This window comes from Osmerus eperlanus, chromosome 19, assembly GCF_963692335.1.
Source record: "Osmerus eperlanus chromosome 19, fOsmEpe2.1, whole genome shotgun sequence".
In the NCBI taxonomy this organism is placed as follows: Eukaryota; Metazoa; Chordata; class Actinopteri; order Osmeriformes; family Osmeridae; genus Osmerus; species Osmerus eperlanus.
The window spans coordinates 9,074,123-9,095,640 of record NC_085036.1 but is presented as its reverse complement, the minus strand read 5'-3'; the positions used below and the strand labels follow the sequence as shown (position 1 = coordinate 9,095,640).

At 45.6% G+C, this 21,518-nt stretch overlaps 1 protein-coding gene across 6 annotated transcripts in view; it reads left to right on the top strand.

Moving 5' to 3' along the window:
* The first annotated feature begins 1,186 nt into the window (after positions 1-1,186).
* Positions 1,187-21,518, top strand: part of dscama (Down syndrome cell adhesion molecule a) — a 73,130-nt gene continuing 52,798 nt past the window's right edge. For 3 of the 6 annotated variants that reach the window (XM_062485489.1, XM_062485491.1, XM_062485487.1), the window contains exons 1-3: positions 1,189-2,015; positions 16,934-17,251; positions 17,511-17,660. In XM_062485489.1, coding sequence (XP_062341473.1) covers positions 1,973-2,015; positions 16,934-17,251; positions 17,511-17,660 — 511 coding nt within the window. In that variant the 5' untranslated portion in view covers positions 1,189-1,972. Of the gene's footprint in view, positions 2,016-16,933; positions 17,252-17,510; positions 17,661-21,518 lie in introns of all 6 variants that reach the window. The other 3 variants (XM_062485490.1, XM_062485488.1, XM_062485493.1) reach the window with 2 other exon arrangements.

Below are 21,518 nucleotides of genomic sequence, written 5' to 3'. Positions count from 1 at the left end.
ATATTCAAAATCAAAAGATTGCCCAGACCAAGAGTAAGTCAATTTCATTGATAAATCATCCTAATGTGAATGCTGGCTAAGTAGGAATAGTCCATGTTTGGAGAGCAGTTAGGAAATTGGTGGTGGAATCTTCAGTATTCAATACATACAGACAGGTAGAGAGGACTGTGGCTGTGCAGATTAAAAAGAACATAGCCCTGGATGAACAACACACACCCCTTCACTGCAGGGAGAGAGAGAAATATATAGTTAGAGAGAGAGAGAGAGAGAGAGAGAGAGAGAGAGAGAGAGAGAGAGAGAGAGAGAGAGAGAGAGAGAGAGAGAGAAAGAAAGAGAGAGAGGGGGGAGGGGAGGGTAGGGTAGGGGACCAACATTTCTCAAATGGCAAAAGCGAAAAACAACTCAATCTCTAATAGCAATAAAAGGATCATGTGTACACACAGAACATAACAAAATGCACATTTGAGGTCAGCTCTGCCTCTGGTTTATTAAAGGCTCAAATGTCAACTAACAATTCTGCAAACTACCAAGTATTTGATGTCACGTGTATAAAGTGGTTACGTGCTATCGACAATCCACCCTCACGAAATCCTACAACCTAAAGAATTTACACATAACCGCCGATCTACCTCGTGAGACCGATGATGCTCCTGAATGTTCGCGATTAAAGGCTGTGTCTGTCTAAATTAAAATACTGTGTCTACCAATTTACTTAATATTTCCGTGTGGAGAGTGTTGTCTCTGCAATGGTGCCTGAAGGCCTGCTTATGTTTGTCAAGGTCAATTAATGAATGCAAGCAAAGGCTGGCTGGTTCCCAAAACACCCCTGGGACTCATAAATTATACAGAAAACATTAAAAAGACATTATTTGATATCTGTAAATTAAAATTCATTTACATTTTTAAATGCCAGGCTAGTCAGGTGTGTAACCTACCACGCCCATTATATTAGCTCACAGCAGACTAGTAGCCATGAGAAATGTTTGATCATAGATTGATTATCTCTTTATGATTTTGCATCATTGCCCGGTTTCTTCCTGGATGGACGCCTTGTTCCCTAGTCCTCAAGTGTGAAGAGACGATGAAGCCAATCTCGCGCTCAGTTCCAGGGATAGCTGCGCGCTCTGCACCTTTAAGGCAATAAAGAAGAAAAGCGGCTGCGGAGGAGGAGGCGAGGGTTATTCCATAATGCTCTGAGGCTGGGAAGGTTAGCGCAGGGACCAGTGTGATTTCTACGTCTGCGGGAAGATGCGTGTGCTTGTTGCTTTCTGGATGGAGAGAGGCGGTGTTGTGGGACTGAGTTTTCAGCACAGCTAACAACTATTGCCTCCGCTTCAAACCCATGTTTTTTTTGTCAAAATCAACTTTAAGCATTTTTATTACTGGAAAGTTTTTTCTCATTATTTATTCATAGTATTTCATTCACTTATTTTCTTTATCCGAATTTGTATTTAATTTGTTTTCTTATGTTGATTTTCTTTGAAAATTTCACCTGAGCACACTGCGCTTGTCCCGCGTATGCGTCTCCAACCTCCCGTCTTCGCTCTGACTCAGCAGCACTCACCTGGACCGGAGCGCAAGGAGGAGGCGAGTCCCTTGCGTACTCCGCAGAGCATCGCGCCGTTACGCGGGGAAGGCTGCACCAAGGCACGGCGTGGACACTTCAAGGGAGACGTACAGTTGGATCTCTGCCCTTACCATAAGACAATCATCAGAAGCGTATACATCCTCTTTCCAACGTGAAAAAGATACGAGGGAGAGAGAGAGAGAGAGAGAGAAAGAGAGAGAGAGAGAGAGAGAGAGAGAAAGAGAGAGAGAGAGAGAGAGAAAGAGAGAGAAAGAGAGAGAGAGAGAGACGTGTTTGCACAATCCAGCATCCATTGCAATTGACACTTTGAAGAAATATAAAGGAAAAGGAAGAGTGTGGAGTGAAGAAGAAAAAGCATAGCTTGGATATTGAACGGAGCGGGGCATGTGGATATTGGCTAATATCTTTTTCCAGTGCATCTTGAATGGTGAGTTTTGCATCTAAAATTAACTTCATTAAATGATAATTGACCGCTTAGACAAAAACAAGCCTGGTGCACGAGCCATGTCTTGTCTCTATGTCTAACAACCTGACTAATTTGTTCTTTGAATCAATAAATATTAGCCTAACAGGCTGTTGCTATGTCCTGACTACCAAGCAATGGGAAGACAGATATGTGGGTGGACCTGGCTGTACGGGCTTTTCTAGTCACATCCAGGTTAATTGCCCTCAACTACGTGAAAACACTTAAGCTATCAAACCATGCTTTTCTAAATAGTCGTCTTATTCCCCTTTTAACTATAGAAATATTAATGTGTGACAGGCCTATTTGTTGGTAAGAATTTAGGCCTAATGATTAACGCAAGGCACAGAATACGAGACGATGTTAAGGGTACATCTTTTTTTTCGATGGAATAATACATCACCTAAATAGACGTACAAAATGTGTCTACATTTTAAATAATTCTCAATGTGCTCTAAAAAAATAGGTAACATTTAAGATTAATTTCAATTAATTTATGTGTACTTGGGAAATTAAGTCGTATTATTGTTCATATAAAACATGTGTAGTAAGTATATTTACACCTCTAAAAGGTTTATCTTAATTGAAGACTTAATTTTATACATATTGATTATTGTGGCCTATTTGCATATCTACAAAAGATTTAACAAATGCATGTTTTTAGGTTCATTAAATTTAAAAGAGGGCCATTTGTTTCAAACAGAAAAATTCAATGATTTCCCCTGTGCAAATATATAGATTTTTACAAGATTTTTTAATTGAGAAAACATTTTGGCTTGGAAGTGCCATTTGTGTTTTACTGTAGAAAAGTATTTCCTAAATGATTGCTACGATTAAATTAAATAAACTGTATTAGCTATGGGATAATGTTTGCATTATATCTGTAAACTATGATAGAAAAAATACGAGGAAAGGACAGTAGGAGATTTGTTCAGTATTTTTCATGGCATTGCACCCGCCATATTAGAAGTACAAACATGGAGGCATTTGGATTGAGAAAAAAAAAACACAAAACAGCAGAGGCTAGCCTCTATCGCCCCGTCCCTACTGTTACCCTCGGACAACCTCCCAAGCTCTTATTGTTTTACACAGTGCAAAGGTGATTGGCCTGTGATTCCTATAAAGATGGATTTTGATTAGAGGCAAATGTGCTTTGGATTTGGGCTGACTTCTCGCTCAGCGAATACAGGGGAGGGTGTAGAAGAGAACGGAGGGCATGAAGGAGGACAAGGAGTTGGGGGGCTAGGGTGGAAGGGGCAGATACAAAAACTACATAGAAAATTGGGGGGCATTTAGGGGATCTTTCTGAAAGATGGACTAATGGAGGGGTGGGGGGGGGGGGGGGGAGAGGAAAAGTGAGCACAAACTGAAGGAAGGGGGGCAATGCGTAAAGATGACAAGAAAACCATTTTGTGGCAGTGCTGTGGGGCTGAATGAGTAGGCAGGGGCTGTTTTCCAGAGAGAGCGCAGTGAGGGAGTGAGGGGCGCAGTAACACTGCTTTTTGCACACAACTGAGGCGTGACAGACTACAAAAACCGAAAGGACCTGTTCCATAGCTGATGTCCATTTCTAATGTCAATCACTGCTGTGCTAGACGACACCTCAGCTCTATCTCGATCCGCTGCTCCTCTGGTGAATGGTTCCACACACTGTGTTTGGTACAGACTGTGGCGATGTAAAATGGCTGCTCCTAAAGGGCTTTAGCTTGGACCTTTTTTGAAATGGAAACAGGATTCCCTTCTGATTGCAATGAATGTGAGATTGATTCATTGTGTTTTATAAACACACCAGGTTGTGTGTAGAGCTCTTTTTTGATTGGGGAGCAGTAAACATTGATTTGTTGGCATGGCTTCTCTATCACATTTTTATAAGGTTCAGTTTTACTTGGAGGAGATAAAATACCATTGCAATTGTTATCTCTGACATACAATTTCTGTGATGTTATAACAAAAGAATGTAGTAAAAACGATAGATATAAATGGTCAGAATATGTACCTTTTCGTATGACTCCAGTAAGCTTCTTTACTTGTTATAGCCTATTTTCTTCCTGATTTGTTTTTGCTGAGCTGAAAAAAACAAACATTGTGTGAGTAGCATAAGCACTAGCCTTCATTAGAACAGTGTGTACCTCTTCTGGCCAGAGAGACTGGATTCCAGAAATAAAGGCTTTTAGGGTTCTGGTCTAGCACATGCTCCTGGGGTGGTCTCTATGGAAACCTGGATAATGAGTGTTGGCGCAGTGTGGGCTGGGTTTGAGCAAGGCCGCACTCTGTGCAGGTGACCCCGGAAGTGCTTCGCCAGCCTGTTACTCACAGTAGATGAGATTATTAGTATCTCGAGGGAATGTGAAGGGTATTATATGTTTATAGAGGTTCTGCAACTTGTCCGCGCTCATTTTGTAGATTTGACTCTGTAGTGACATTGAAGCATGACTAGTGCCTGGGATCTTGTTAATAATGGGTCGGGTGTGCTGTATTGTTTACATTGTATGTTACTGTGTATGCTACAAAATATAGCTGTCTCACCATTCACCACTTTTTATTTGATAGTTTTTGTTTTGTTTTCACCACACCTCATTTCAAACGATCGTTTGCAGATTCTCTCGACGCAATTCAGTTGCATCAAATGTGCAGCTTTTCTATTTTTGAGACTTAGGTGCAAACTCATTTGTCTATGGATACAATTTGCACTCATGAACAATTCCCCGTTGTAGAGCTGATTTCAATGACACTTGTGGTTTTTTCGAGAGCCCTTGTGACAGTCTCTCTAATAACACCCAAATGTAACGGGAACAACAGATCTGTCCATGGTGAGACCGAGACAGACCAGGGAGATGTTATCATGTTGTTTCTGCTCATATATACCTGAGGGCAAATCTGACACACGTTCAATTGGACACTAATAAGCAGAGCAGATATACAGCAATGCTGCTCTATTGGCACTTAGTGTCACCGCGTGTGTTGTGTGCATGTGTGTGTGTCCGTGGGTGTGTTTTGCTTGTGAAACACGTTTGTGTGTGTATATATTTATGTGAACATTGATGGAGGACTACAGTTTGTGGGGTTACCTCAGCTAATTTACATTTACATTTAGTCATTTAGCAGACGCTCTTATCCAGAGCGACTTACAGTAAGTACAGGGACATTCCCCCGAGGCAAGTAGGGTGAAGTGCCTTGCCCAAGGACACAACGTCATTTGGCACGGCCGGGAATCGAACTGGCAACCTTCAGATTACTAGCCGTAATTCAAACATGAACAAATGTAACGTGTGACTCCATCCTACCTTCGGTTAAAGATGAGTGCACATGAAGAGACCAGGCTTTGTTCTTGTCATGTTCAGGGAGAGTTGCAACGTGCAAACAAACTGGGTCTGCCTCTGCCTACAGGACTGTGTTTAGAAGATGAAAAATATCCAGGGCACAGCATCTGAATACCTGTCAGCCCCACTTACACTGCTCGTTTTGAACCAGCGCAGCTCAGGGAACCAGGAGAAGAGATTAACCTTGATAAAGCTGTCATGAGGAGAGAGATTTTAATCAACCTATCTGGAAGATAAGACCCTGGTTTGGAATAACAATACCAGACGTGTTGACTTAATTGGGTGCTGTGTTTTTGGTCGTTACAATTAAGTGAGCAAAATCCAATTCAAGCATTTATTTTTTAGAGCATATGTACTTTCCAATGATATTTTTCACATATTGGTACTGCACCTGTCACATTTACAGCATGAAGGGAATTTTCTTTCCCTTTAGATCTCAAAGTAGCTAGAAATATTTTGATTATTTAAATATTCCCCATACTGTTTTGGGTTTGGGGCATTTTAGCCATGTGCTGTCTAATGAAGAACATCTAGTCAGTCAAGAAGTATTGTCATAAGAAAATAAAGCAACGCTGTTCAGAGTTTATACTAGGCCAGTATTAGGCCAGTCAGAAACTGGGTCTGTGTAGAGGAGTGTCCTTTGGTATACATCTGTCAGTTCATATAGAGCCTGCCTGTATGACAGGTCCACACACACACACACACACACACACACACACACACACACACACACACACACACACACACACACACACACACACACACACACACACACACACACACACACACACACACACACACACAGAAAGACTAAGCAAGACCAGCTGACTGTAAATGAAAATATACATATAACATTGATATCTTTTCAGCAACAAAAATACATCTAGTGATAATTGGACATGTGATTAATCATTTACAGATGGTTACATCCAGTGTTATTCTTAAACACATTGTACACCAGGAGATATAAGATTAAAACCTTGTTTGACAATAAAAAGGTTATTTACGTAAAATGGTTGAATTTATTGCACATGGCCATCACTATAAGAATGTGAGGGAACAGTGATAATATGTTGTTTATCTGGCAAGTGAGGAACATAAAGTGGACACCTCTGCTGATTGTGGTCTTAGCCTCAGACTTGGCTGTTAGGAGAGCAGACTCAAGTATAGGTTAACAGATGCACATTTAAATGTTAACTGTTTCATTTAACCCTGGTCCAGAATGCTCAGAGAGATGATGGTGTGCAGCAAAGCAGAGAGAAAGAAAGAGCGAGGTGGCAGGCAGAGAGAGAGAGAGAGAGAGAGAGAGAGAGAGAGAGAGAGAGAGAGAGAGAAGAGACAGAAAATGAGAGAATGAGAGACAGAGAGAGACAGACATAAATAGACAATGTAACTATTATATTTAATTATGATCCACTATAAAAAAATAAATAACACGTGCAACCATAAGTTATGTGTTGTAATATAAAATGTCATCATATTTTTGGCCTCTGTTTCTTTTTGGTGAATTTGACATTTGTGAAGGGTGTGTGTAAGTCTTGTTTAAGAGACTGAGCCGAAGCTACAATTTGATTGTGCATAGTACTGTACATCCAGGTCCTGACCTAGAAACATTGAAACAGTGTGTACTGTATTGGTCAGCATAAGTGCTTGTCCCTTTATGACCTGACTTCCAGCACTACTCTTCCAAACAACCCCATCCTCCTATATCATTCTAAATATTTTTCAAATCTCAAATGGCTGATGTATGTATAGAATCTACCTGACTTATCACTTCTCACTGAAGGTAGTTTACCATTTATATACATGGACACTTGGACATGTACACTTTCTTTCATTATTTGAAACCTCAATAGCCATCAAACATTGTGCAATATTGTCTACCTGGTGTGTTATGTGAATAACATAACATACCTGGCAGCCACAAAAACATACAAACCGCATGTTAAAACTAAGAAAAATCAAGAACAAGTTATCTAGAAGTGGATGCTGGATTTAGACCCAGTCCTGCAGTTCTGGGGGGGGGGGGGGGGGGGGGTCAGAGCATTAGCCTACTGCCCCACTTTGCCATGGAAACATTTGCATGCAGTCTAAGTGGAAAACAAATGACGTAGCAGCAGTGTTTGTTGTTGCTCTCATTCATTAAGACCAGGAGCACCTACCTGCCCGGCAGCTACCTGTCTGCCCGGTAAACAACCATGCAGTACATGTCAACATGTACTTCTAGGTTGTTTTGTTGACTAAAAGGGAGAGAATACAAAAACTTAGCCTCATAACGTTCAACAAGGTGTTTATTGTATACTTGTTGGGGATTCCCATGGTAACTGAAGATAAGCAAGAAGTAAAGAAGTTAAAAAAGCAGTCTCTTATCGTATTGTAGAAAAAACACTTTGCAACATGAACGAACGGGGTAAGGAAATCTGACATATGGTAGTGGTGTCTAAGTTGGCAGATAGGAAGACTCTGACAGTTTGCCAGTGGTCAGAGACTGCTGTTTTTGAATATAATGTGGTGTGCACACTTAACTGTGGAGCTATATTTGGGAGGCCATTTTTAAAAGCTGTCACTGGGGTAATGGAAGGAGTGCAAAATGACCTCTACAGAGAGACACAGACTCAGGGGGTTACACACACACATACACACACACATGCACAAACACACATCAAGTCAGGCTCATTTATAACACCAAGGAAAGGTACTACCCCCCCTTAAAAAAATGACAAAGTTGATTGATCTCCTGAGTTGACATGGGAGTCAGGCGAAGTGGATGGAGCATCAATTTAATATTTTATTAAGGTACAATTACAGGAGATAACAAGACGCAACATTACATTAAATTACCAAATATTTCCCCAAAATTTTTTAGGCAACTATGACAATGACATAATTAAATTTAGTTAGTTTGTATATTTTCTAGGATTATCCCTAATCATATTTAACTCCCAACATCAAAATCTTAGCATTTTTCTAATTAAACTCAGCAATGTTCAATGTGTGTGTTTGTGTAGAGGGTTTGAATGTGTTTGCTCATTTATGCAAGGTGTGTGTGTGTTTGATTGCAAGCTTGGCCTACTACAGGATCTGTTAATGACTGACAAGCACTAATTAGTATTCAGAAATCATGTGTCTGTACCCAGAAGTGTGTAACATTTTCAAAGATTCTGGCATTTGTCTCATTAAAGTGTTGCTAGCCCCCAGGTTCATTTTTTTTCAGGCACCGCCATTCTATCAGGCCTTCCCCAGAAGTGATTATGCTAATTGTTGTTTGATCAGATGATTAAATTATAATTCGATTAATCCTGAGCATAAACGCTCTGAATGCGTTTCCGTGCGCTTGGCTGGTTGGCGTGGCCCGCGTCGCTAGGCAGGCTGGAAACACGGCCACTGACCCGACACTGAGACGCCTTCCTGCTCTGCTGTTTTAACATTTTAGAAATGTCTTCTGTGTATGTGTGGGTTTATCATGTGTGTATTTCCGGTGAGCGAGTATAACCCTTATGCAGCTTGCTCTCATAATTTGTCCTAGTTATTTTCCTGCTTGTCTCACTCACCCTCGATTGACCGTTGTCTATCAAGGTGATGTATGGTGCTGTGGGAGGGTGGGTGTCCTGGGCACACAGACTGAGGGATGGGGACAGGGTGCTAGGTGTCCCCTTCTGCTCTCTGAGGCACATGTTGAGGTATGCTCTAGATATTGTGTTTCTCAATAGAGAAATGTGTGTGTCCCTGCCATGCAGGCATGCAGGGACACACACACATACATTACGCACACACACGTACATACGCGCACACACACTCAAAGCAGGCCGACTGGTTCTGTCATCAGTAGTATAAGAGAGGATTCTGCTGCAGTAGGCTTCCTTAAGATGGAGCAGCCCTTCCTCTGAGGCGAGTGAAGGATGGTGAGAGAGGAGGATGTGGGGACAGGGAGGAAGGGGGGATGGAGGGAGGGAAGAAAGGAGGGAGAGGGCATGTTTTCCGAGGCGCTAGAGCATGGCTGCGGGTGGAAAAGGCAGCAACGTCTAGTCATCTGACCCACAATCCCATTTAACCCCAGGTCCTATGATTTGCCCTATTCCTCTGTGCAAAGCTAGGCCCTGTCACTGCCCTTTATTCCTGCTTCCCGAGTGACTGGTTAAAAAATGCCATGGAAAATACCCACACACAGAAACACAGATTTGCATACGTGTCCTCAAAGTCGCTGTCATTGCCCAATATGCAGAATGGACCCTTACAGTGACATATCTTGAGCTCCTTCCGTTCTCCCTCCACTTGTCCCTCGCAGCTGAGGTGCCTGTGCTGAATGCGGACGTTCTTAGCACCGTTATCCGACCCTCCTTGGTATAATCTCCCGGCTCATCCCTACCTGCTGGGTTTAATGTCTGATCTGTCTGTACCAGCCCTGCCATGTAGTTACACACATGCACACGCAAAGAGACACACACAAAGATACACAGATACACACACACACACACTCACAGAATGTCCAGGCCAGTCCGTAAGACTACTGCCCTATGAAGATGTTTTTTAGTCAGAGTGGAGCCCGATGATGACAGACAGGTTAGTCACTTGGCCGTTTCCTGTGTGAAATACACTTGTTATTGTTTTGGCTTCTGTGGGTTTCGCTTGGTGTGAAAATCCCGTGTGGATGAGTCCCAGAGACCTCTGGCCTCAGGTGAAATGCATGTCAACAAAATAAGCCCGACTCCTGCTGCTATCTCGAGGTGAAATAAAGATAGCGATCTTAATGTATTACCAAATGTCTTTACGTAACGCCAGCGTGCCAACATTGTTTAAGTCCGGGCCGATGGTGTAAAGCTCTTTATGAGATCTCGTCAGCCTGTTTTCCTGGTACGGCTCACACATCCGTCGTAGTAGCGTTAGACAGAGCTTGTTTGGTCCACTTGCAGATGGACTTCCTTCTGTTTTGTTATCCTCAAACCTGTTCATCGCCAGTTTCTCTCTCTCTTTCTCTCTCTCTCTCTCTCTCTCTCTCTCTCTCTCTCTCTCTCTCTCTCTCTCTCTCTCTCTCTCGCTCGCTCGGATTCAGACGTCAGTGTCTGTGTGCTGGAGCTGATTAAGATCTCCTGGGCATTTTCCCTCTGGACTTCCTCACCCCTAGTTAGCGCTCATGTAAATGAGCATTCAGATGCATCGACTAACTCACTGGAACGCACGCACACACACACACACACTCACACACACACACACACACACACACACACACACACACACACACACACACACACACACACACACACACACACACACAGGAGCAACCCCTTCATCCCATCCTCCTGAGGGTACACACATCAGAGGAGGGTATCATTGGTTTTACATAGCGGCCGTGTGGCACTAAGCACACTGCTCAGTATTATTCATGAGAGCAAATTGGGAGCCGGTAATTCGCCGGCTCTTTTCCCTCTTCTCTCTTCTCTTCTCTTCTCTCTTCTCTTCTCTGCTCCTCTCCTCTTCTCTTCTCTTCTCTTCTCTCTTCTCTTCTCTTCTCTGCTCCTCTCCTCTTCTCTTCTCTTCTCTCTTCTCTTCTCTTCTCTGCTCCTCTCCTCTTCTCTTCTCTTCTCTTCTCTTCTCTGCTCCTCTCCTCTTCTCTTCTCTCTTCTCTGCTCCTCTTCTCTTCTCTTCTCTTCTCTTCTCCGCTCCTCTTCTCTTCTCTTCTCTCCTCTCCTCTTCTCTTCTCTTCTCTTCTCTCCTCTCCTCTCCTCTTCTCTTCTCTTCTCTTCTCTGCTCCTCTCCTCTTCTCCCACCCTGGCAGAGCACTCCTCTTCCCTCTCACACTGCTGTCTGCCCCCAGGGCAGGAGGGGTAACAGTGGCGGGGGGTGAAGAGAGAGAGAGATGGGGGGAGGTGAAGAAAGAAAGGGGGGGGTAAAGAGGGAGAGGGGGGGTGAATTGGGGTTGGGGATGAAGAGAGAGAAGGGGGGGCGGGGTTGAAGAGAGATTGAGGGGATAAAGAGGAAGGGGGGTGAACTCACTGTCACAGGCCTGTCCTGTCCTACAAACCTCCCCTCCCTCCCTCCCTCCCTCCCTCCCTCCCCACCCTGGGCGGCCCAGGGCCGAGCGCTAGCCTTAATTACCTGCAGCTCCTGCCATGAGCTGTCAGTGTGTGGCACAGTCTCTGTGTACCCCCACCGGGCATGGCTGGCCCTGTCCTCTCCAAGCTCCAGACCAACACCATGCCCACCCCGCCGTCATGCCGACGGCCGTGCCATGGCTAACAGCCAACCCACCCCCTTCATCCATCAGCCAGCCAGGCCTAGGGCATGGTGAAGCTGTTGTGGCTAATGGCTAACTGCATTGTTGAATGGAACCCTAACCCTAGATTTAGGCATAGGGCAGTATCACATTGCCTCCCAATACTATATCCCAGTTGCTAAAAAATAAATCAAGAGAATGGCTTTATATAAAACCAAGAACACCAAGTTTTTCTATAAATAAAATTTTGGGAGGTCGACAAATTCTAGTATGAGATTAGATGTTTGGTCGAGGTAAACACATTCGCGGTAAAGATTCATCGATGGCATGGGTGGGCTAATGCTGGAGCTAATGCATGGGCCTTTTCATGTTGCTGTTAGCTTGGTGAATATTGATTGCACGTTTACTTAGATAAATCGCCTGGGCGATTTCGAAAGCAGCCGGTGATGGGCAGTTAGAAGCCATGAGTGGACACACCTCTGTAGGTTTGATGGAGCTGGCTCTAATCCTCTCACAGGAGAGAAGCAGGGAAGGATGAGCTAAAAGAGGCATTTGGAGGAGGCGAGGTGGCAAACAAACACTCAACATCTGTCATCTCCTGTTTTGTCATGTTCTTGTGAGGCGATTGACATCGCTCTTTCTCCATAAACCAGCCTTACAGTAAACTTGTGCACCATCCTCTCTCTGTCTCTCTCTCTGTCTCTCTCTCTCTCTCTCCCTCTCTCACTCTCTCTCTTTCTCTCTCTCCCTGTCTCGCACTCTCATGAAACACACGCACATATGCATCGACAAGCGTGCTGTATACCTTACGTACACCACGCGCCCTCACCTTGACCGGGGCGTGTGTGCTGCCCTTGAGCTGTCAAGCCCCGGTGCTGCAGACAGTGAAGCATGGCCACAGCCAGGCCTGAGAGGACAGGAGGAGTGCATTAAGAGTCAACAGCAATCCAGGATTAGAGCCTTCACCATAGGCACCCCCAACCGGAGGTGACACCGGGACTGTGCCAGGTGTTCTTCCGCCCTAACGGTTGGCCTGCTTCTTCAGCTAACAGAGCGACTGTCAGGCCCAACGCCCCCCTTTAGCTTTGCTGATAGACACAAATAAAAAAGGGCCCATTTATTATACATGGGTTCGATTCATTATTGAGCAGTATCACTTCTTTTTTTGCTTCTTTGTGGTTTTGGCTCATGGAAAAATGATTAGAGGTTTGGGTGCAGGTCGTTTGGCACGTGGCGTCTTTAGAGTGCGTGTGGCCATGACAGGCAGGTTGCTTTCTGTGTCTGTCACTACTTTTATGAAGATGTGTGTGTGTGTGAGTGTGTATGTCAGTATCTGAATGTTTTTGTATGTGTATGTGGGTGTTATGTTTGAGGGAAAGGATCTGAAGGTGACAGGGTGTTTCCTGTCGGAGACACTGTAAGTCTGTAGGGTTGGGGCAGGGCTGTGTTGGTCCTGGAAAAGTTACAGGATTAGCACCTTGACAATTTTTTATGTTTGCTTTTAAGACTGGTTCTTACTTTTACAGTACTCAATGTCTAGCATTATATATATATATATTATATATATATATTTTAACATATATTTGTTTTTTCATATTTGCTAACCAACCAACACTATGCCCCTTGATCTTATGGAATTGGGGCAGTGTATTAATAATAATGCTGGAATTGGAGTAAATTGACTCTATGGGTTGAATTACAGCTAGAATAACAGGCCACATCTTGACCCTTTCTTATTAACATAATGACTACCAATGCAACATGAAGTCACACCGTGAGGTGTGAGAAACATCAGGCAAAGACTTCATCCAACAACTCCAAATGTTATGGAGAGAGCAGCCTAGACACCTCTCACGTCTGACGGAAAGGAAAGCGTGGGACTGGTTTCAGTTGAAGGTAGTTCGGAAAGCCAGTGAGTAACAAAATAAAGAGTGTTTGGGCTAAACCTTTGAGATGTAAACCAAAGTATTGTAGAAGTCTTTTGTTCAGTAACCTAATTGCTGTGCGTCGATAGAAAACACATCTGGGTTTCTTAGCACGTTTTATCATTCCTTCAGCACGGTTTTGATCTTTTCCCTCAGGTGTCCTTAGTAGTATCAATAGACAATAGACAAGTAGGCTTCTTCTCTCTACAACTATTTAAACCTTAAATTTGGTCTGGAATAAAATAGAAGATGTATACTGTAGAAAAATCATTTTAATACAAATATATGTTCTTTCCTTTGTAGTAAGTACATTCATTTGCGAGATTTGTGTGTGTGCGTTAATGTGTCAGTGTTCCCAGCAACATTTGTATTCATTTTCTGTGCTCTCGCCATTTTATGACATCTGTTAATTAGATTTTATTTCGAGGTGTTGTGTACACAAGCATCCGCTGTAGCTGCCAACTGCCACCCACACACGGTGTCCTCTGGACTCTGTTCTGGCTTGGACATTCAGTTATTACAGAGGTTCACAGTCAAATCTTTAGTGGTCGTATGCTGACTACTGTAAACAGTATTGCATGTGTCTAAAGGGACAATGCTCTCTTGTCCCTGCCTAATTTAGCAGCAGACAGAGGATAGGAGTCGTCTTCTAAGGCATTGATGGCTCCGCGACTCCCAGTGCTGCACTGACAGAGGGTTGCTGGCGTGTACTGTAAATAAATGCCTTTTGGAAGGATTATGCGTTTGTCTCAGACTTGTTTTCTTGCACCTTGGGGGGTAAAGGGGGGGGGTACAGTACATCCAGCCACAAAATAAGAGACAAGGTCAGATCACCGTGAAGGAGAGATGAAGGTTACAGAGAGCAAATGAAGGGGAGAGGGGAGAGATGGAGAGAGATAGTGTTCAAAGGTAGAAGTGCAAATTTACTAGAGAGACAAACAAGAGAGCAAGGGAACGCCTCTGACCTCCCTCGTGGCCTCTCTCTCTCCCTCTTCCTCTCCCTCCGCCCCCCCCCCCTACCACCAGCCGTTCCCTCTTTCTGCTAATAACTGCCTGCATGTTATTGTCTGAGTGCTTTCCACAGCTCTCTCTCTCTTTCTCTCCTCCACTCACCCCCTCACCGTCTTCTTGACAATGCTCTGAAAAATGAATGCTCCTCCACAACACACTGTCCGTGCCGATGGGGGCCACGGAAGCGACCGGCGTCCATCACGGCTCCCTTCGTCTTAAGGAACCAGCCGCCCAGAAACAGGAACCTTAATTTTTCATGAGTCTGTAAAAAGCAGGATTAAGACAAAAGCGGTCATGAGGCAACCCCTCTCTCCTCGCTCCACCTTTATAACACTCTGAGAGCAGGCTTGATAGCTCTTTGTTCTCATTTGGAGAGTGGAAAGTACCGCTACTGTTCTGTTCCCCCAGTAGAATAGCTAACGCTTATGGGACCATTGTTATTACAAGACTTCTGTATGCCAGACTTTATATCAGGGTACTGTAGGACTCCGCTGCCCCCATCCCCTCTGCAATGGCTGCTGGAGGCAGGCATGCTAGCTGCAGGCTAGCTCTTAGCATTTATTAGTGCTGAAATGAGCCACCCACAGCTGCCTGCAGACTGAAACGTATTGATCTGTGTGTTAACCACAAGGGTAAATACATTCAAGACCCACACAGGCACGCCTGCACACACATACACACACACCTCATATACACACACTTCACACACATGCACACAAACAAACTGGGTGTGTCAGAGCCCCAATAGTTTGCTGAACCGGACAAGTCACTCCAAACAAACAAAACTCCAAACACTCAAATGTGTGTGTTAGTGTCAGTCCTGGCAACTGGCAAATCTACAGTTCTGTACTGAGCTGTAAATGTTTGGGCTTCAACACCTCCTGTCCTGTGAGGTCGCAGCACTGCAGTGGTTGTCTTCCCTGTTTTCAGCTTAGCACTGTCCCCATCACCACACCTCAGGACTGGACGGTGTGTTTTACAAGCCCACACATGCTGACTGCTGTCAACAACAACAGCATCCGATGCGTCGTCCAACGCCCCAGACGCTCTTTACATGCCCGGGGTGAGAGGCGAAATGCGACATGTGCACAAACACTCGTGCGAGCTGGTGTGTCGTTGCCGATTGACTTACCAGCGGACGGAAGGGGCCAATGATTTGAGGCCTCGTTAGGAATTTATGAAGCGCTTAAATGTGTTGTCCCAAGCGAGTGGGGGATTGGCAGCTGTCACAGGCAGGGTGTCTGGTTATGGATGGGGTGGGAGGGTACACACTAGCCTGGCACTACTCTGGGCCACCAGACACCAGGAGGCCATGGGTATGAGCTGAAATGAGTTGTTGAAAGTTGAGATGATGCCCATTTCTATACATTCCCTAATGTACTTTCCATATTCTACAGTACAATCTTTAGCAGTCCTGCAGAGAAGACATTAGATTTTTGGTCAAATTCCAAGCAGTTTTTTGGGATGTGAATTCCACCCACCAAATTAAAGCAAAATAAAACACTAGTGTTGGAGAAGTCGCCCCAAAGACCCATATTGACAATAAGGCAGCCAGACTAAATGGAGTGCTTGGCTAGTATCTTTGATTTCCCAGAAGCCCCAACTGCCTGCCTATGCAGCACACACTACGCTGTTTCAGAAAGGATTGGTGCAGTGCTGGATTGGGGTGTGTGGGGGAGGGGGGGGGTAGGGGTGCAGCATCCACACGCATGTTTCTGAGGGGGGTCACTCGGCGCTGCGCGAGCAGCCCTCCAGTCGCAGTTTCCCATCATGCCGTGCGTTTGTAATCAGGTCTGGTGCTGTGCTGGTCCTCCCAGTTAATCTTTAGCGCTGTTCTCTCCGGGCTCCTCACTGCAACGTGAACACGCGCTCTCGTCTCCACCCTGCTCTGTTTCCTTTCACTGCAGTGGCGGGCAGCACCGTGGCCCCACAGAAACACACAATCCCGGCAGCACAGACTCCCGGTCTGAACGCGGCAGCAATAACCTTGGCGATGAATGCAGAGTGGAACTGTCTGTTCCGATGCAGCAGCTTGTTCTAAAACAGCAAGCGGAACAGAGGATTTGGTGTCGAAATGGAGCAAAATGGCCTCCATTGTTAAAATGGAGCCCTGCTCTGTGTGTTACCACGTATTGCATGTAGAGAATGTTTGTTTATTGTTTATTTCCTTTCGCGCAGTGCTTTATTGACACACATTGATAGTAGCCTTAACTGCATGGCTATGATTTAGGCAGTGTACAGTGAGAGAAAAGACTACTGTCCAAATTAAGATGGGCCAGTCCATAATGCTGAATGCACATTTGCTTTTGTGCGATAGAAGAGTCCGCCATTTGGAATGAATAAAGGGGATGCATCCCCCCTGTTTCTCTCTCTCTCTAACCTCCCTCCCTCCCTCTGTCTCCTCTTCCTTCGCAGTTTTCAGTGAAGACCTACGTTCCAGCTTATATTTTGTCAATGCATCTGTGCAAGAGGTAGTGTTCGCCAGCACCACAGGGACCTCGGTGCCCTGTCCCGCCGCGGGCGCGGCCCCCGCCTCGCTGCGCTGGTACCTGGCCACGGGCGAGGAGATCTACGATGTGCCCGGGATACGGCACGTGCACCCCAATGGCACCCTCCAGATCTTCCACTTCCCCCCTTCCAGCTTCAGCAACCTTATCCATGACAACACCTACTACTGCACAGCCGAGAATCCATCAGGGAAAATCAGGAGCCAAGATGTCCATATTAAGGCTGGTCAGTTCTTTTTTTTCGTTTGGGGTTATGGGATAGTTTGGTTACCGTGAACACATCACCACGTTGCTGATATGGTTATTATGTAGTGATGTATAGAAATTAGAGTTATATCCAGGGAAAGACCACAGGTGACCTTATACTGTGAAGACTATGATCACTCACAGTCCAGTACATTACACACCTGATAAGTTTTCCGTTTTTATAACAGTTTGACGTTGCTCTGTTTCTTTCCTTGTTGCTCCGTGGTCTCTCCCTCCAGTCCTACGAGAGCCCTACACGGTCCGAGTGGAGGACCAGAAAGCAATGAGGGGCAATGTGGCGGTCTTCAAGTGCATTATCCCCCCCTCTGTGGAGGCCTACATCACTGTTGTGTCCTGGGAGAAAGACACAATGTCAATCAACGCTGAGAGTAAGTGTCTGCTCTGGTTTTTCTAACACTGCACTAACGTTCTGAACTGTCTAAAGGCTCAGTTGTTATTTTCTATCAGGTCCACAGGAACACACACACACACACACAGAAAACACACATGTAAACAAATGTGCTAGGCGTGGAAGGTTTGAGTGGTGTGTGTTGCCCACAGGGATGTGTGCGTTATGATCTGTCTGTCGACCTCTTGACCACCATGCTAGAGCAGTGTCCTTGTGCCAGCCAGCCAGCCAGTCGACCAGCATTGTTGTTCTATATGCATGTCCTTGACTGTCTGAGCCAGTGATGAGGGCGACAGGTCTTCGAGAGCCCTGGTTTGCCCGCCGTGTCACTTAGCTTGACTGTATTGACCGACTTCTGATCGGAGCTACTGCGGCGTGCCACACTCCGATCATTCAAATCGCTTAAATGGAAACGTTGGGGCTACTCGATTGTTTCCCCGCCCCCGGGGGGGCAAATTCACTTTATGTGGGGCATTTAACAAACTCAATAGACAAAACCTAATGTCGTTTTAGTTCGGACGGAGGGCAAATGCGCTGATTGCTTTTTTTTCTTCTTTTTTCTTTTTTTTGTTGACGTTTCACATTTGTCTGCTGAGGCGAACGGGACCATGTTAAAATCTATGTCAATCTCTTAATTGTCCGTAAATGGATTTGCCACAAGGTTGTTTTGGAGCTGGGAGGACATGGTTCTATGAAATGCATACTGTAGGATTCATTTTTTTTTTCAGAATGAAATCTTTTCTGAAGGACAGACTTATTTTTCTATAATCTCTTAGTACTATTTCTAGATGTGACCAAGCCTTATTATTTTGAATTCAATAGAGAAATATCCAATGGATGGACTGTCACTTTACCCTTCCAAAGAATACTTTACAGTCAAAACTAAGTGTTTATCTTGCGCCATTAAAATCCTTACATGACTGCCTGTCAGCCATGTAAACGCTGTCAGAAAAATCAGCCTCTCACCAATCCAGACCTCGTCTCCATGCTAAATAATGGATGACGGAGGCCCATGAATCCATGAGCAAATGGTCTTTATTCACGTCTCGCTGCACGCGGCGTCCATTCTCCTCTTTTTCCATGGCACACGCATATCAAGTGCAATTTGAAGAGCCAGTGTGTGTGTGTGTGTGTGTGTGTGTGTGTGTGTGTGTATGCCTGCACGTGGGCTGGTGTCTCCAGGCTGGTTTACCAACCGACCCCGCCCCCCTTGTTTTTCGAAACAGAGGCCTCCAAAGCCCTCCGTTTCAATGTTTAATGAGTTCGAAAAGAGAATATCAACACTTAGACTTGGAAAAACTTTTTGCGAAATAAAGCTTTCCTGTCTCCTGTCTGAATAATGGATGCGAGCGTTTCGGTCTGGAGAGGTGCACCACGAAGAGCAGCGGCCTTCCCCGAGTCTCACCGGGGTTCGAGGCACTTTGACGAGCCACAGAGCAAAGGCCAGCAAAGCATCACTCAAAGAGCGCCGGTGTTTGCCCGCATCAAATGGACAAATGACCATGAAAAATACATACAATCCAGAGACCCCCCAAGGAGGTCAATGCGCAGTGCAGTGTATTGTTTTTCTTCATGGGTCACTCGCTCTGGTCTGGGTGAGACAGAATGGTTATAGAGGCGAATGCTGCAAGGCAGCGCTGAAGTGTTCCGGGGGAACATCCCCCGCATTGCATACGTCAGTATGTTAGTTACAACGGGAAAAAATGACTGAATCTATGGCAGGTATTAAGGAGAAGATTTGAAAAGCCACGACGTTCGGTTGCCCAGTCGTTTGTGTCTTGCCGCACATGCTCCTTTCGTCCGATAAGAAGCTGATTGTCACCGAGATATGAGTGGGGATGAGACAATGACACACACATATTTATCTTATTTCTGCTGCTGGCTGGACCTGAACGCTGCTACTGCAAAGAAAAAAAAAAACGGTTTACCCTTTACCTTCACCATGACAACATAAACACAGATCAGATCTATAGAATGTATCTCCACAACGGTCTGTGTGTCCACCCCCTCCACGTTGTTTACAGGAGGGTTTGTGTACGGGCCGAGTTGCTGTTCTGTCTGTGGCTGCTGTAATGCAGAGCCGGCGTGGCTGTGCCGTCCCCCAGGTGCCGACTGTGCTGCAGTCACTGAGGAGGGCCTTGTAGTCGTTTGCCATGTCCTGCTCTGCATTCAGCACCAGCAGGGCTGAGAGGGCCCCCAGCAGCACTGCAGAGAGTCATGCGCGCGCACACACACACACACACACACACACACCCACACACACGCAAACATTTTCATTCTACACACGAAGCGGAGACCAGGGGCATCGGCCAATATACAGCCCCAGCTCTGCTTCACCTCATTCTTTCTTTCTCTGTTTGCGCCTACTATTCTGTTTGTGTTTGGATAAATGTTCACATGCAGATAAAAATGCTCATTCAGATATTGCATGTGGGCACACAAATGACATTACTTATTTCATTTACCCAGTTTCACTTCGTCTTGGGTTTCTCTGGTTCCACTTCCTATTCACTCTGATTCCCCTGTAATTCAGACACCTAATGGTTTCAACGCTGTGACCCGCCTGTGCATTTAACAGTTTCCCTCGCGCGTTTGATGACATTTTCGAGGCGTTTTCAAGCCACTCAGCGTCCAGTTGTCTCCCGGCTGTGGCTGCGAGAGAGGACGGCCGAGCGCGCCATGGCGGCTTCATTGACTGTATTTAATGCTCCTTTGAAGTAAATATCGAGAGTTGCTATCAAAAGGCTGGCCGAGTAGATGTCACGTGACCATGAGGAGAGGAAGGACGGAGAGGGATTATGTTTGTGATGTTCAGAGCCTCAGACAGATCAATGTGCTGTTTATGATTTGTCCTCAGTGCCACGGCCACAGAGAAGACGCCGCTTTTTGCATCAAAGGCCGCCGGTCGTGTGTCCACACGACGCGACACGATGCGTGTCCGTACGACAGTCTCTGTGGCGCACGGCTAACATGGCGCAGTGGCGGCGTGTTGGAGGGACTAAAGGCTTTGCAGCCCCGCTCGCTGCCGGTTTCTGCGCCTTTCTACGACGATAGAGAGTGAGCCAAGACGTCGGTGAATGCAGCGCAGCCTTGAGAAGGCTGGGGAGGGTGGATATTGGTTTTACTGGTCCCTGGGTAGCAGAGAAAGGGATTGTGAGAGAGAGAGAGAGAGAGAGAGAGAGAGAGAAAGAGAGAGAGAGAGAGAGAGAGAGAGAGAGAGAGAGAGAGAGAGAGAGAGAGAGAAAGAGAGAGAGAGAGAGAGAGAGAATGGAAGGGAGGGAAAGGAGAGAGGGAGAGAAGAAGGAGGAGAGGATGACAAACATGGCCGTGTTTCTCTGAGCAGTCGCCATGCTGAAGAGGAGGGCGGGTGAGGTGAGGGGTTTTATCCCTCCCTCCCTCCTTCCCTCCCTCTGTCGACAGGCAGGGTTGAGACTCTGACGTGTGACAGGCTGGATGGGGAGTCTTTTTCGAGCATTCGTCATTCCTTCTTACAGTGATTGGCTGGAGTATTGTTATTCACTTCGAAAATGGGTCAGGCGGCCTGCGGAGGATCGAGTGTTGGTACAGACGGACAGGCATTCAGATACACACACACACACACACACACAACACCTACACGCATCTTGTGTACACACACAAACACACCCATTAGGGTTTGAAACAGGAGATAATATACTCTGCCGCCGAGCACTCGCTGCGAAAAGAAAAGCAGCTAAATTAAAACAAACGTCCACGTTATACAGCGAGCGAGTTTTCCCTGGAGGGTTCATCTCGCCGCTCTCGCCGGCTCCTGACTGCTTCTCACCCCGCGCCCCTGGCAGGGGGCTTAGCGGGATAA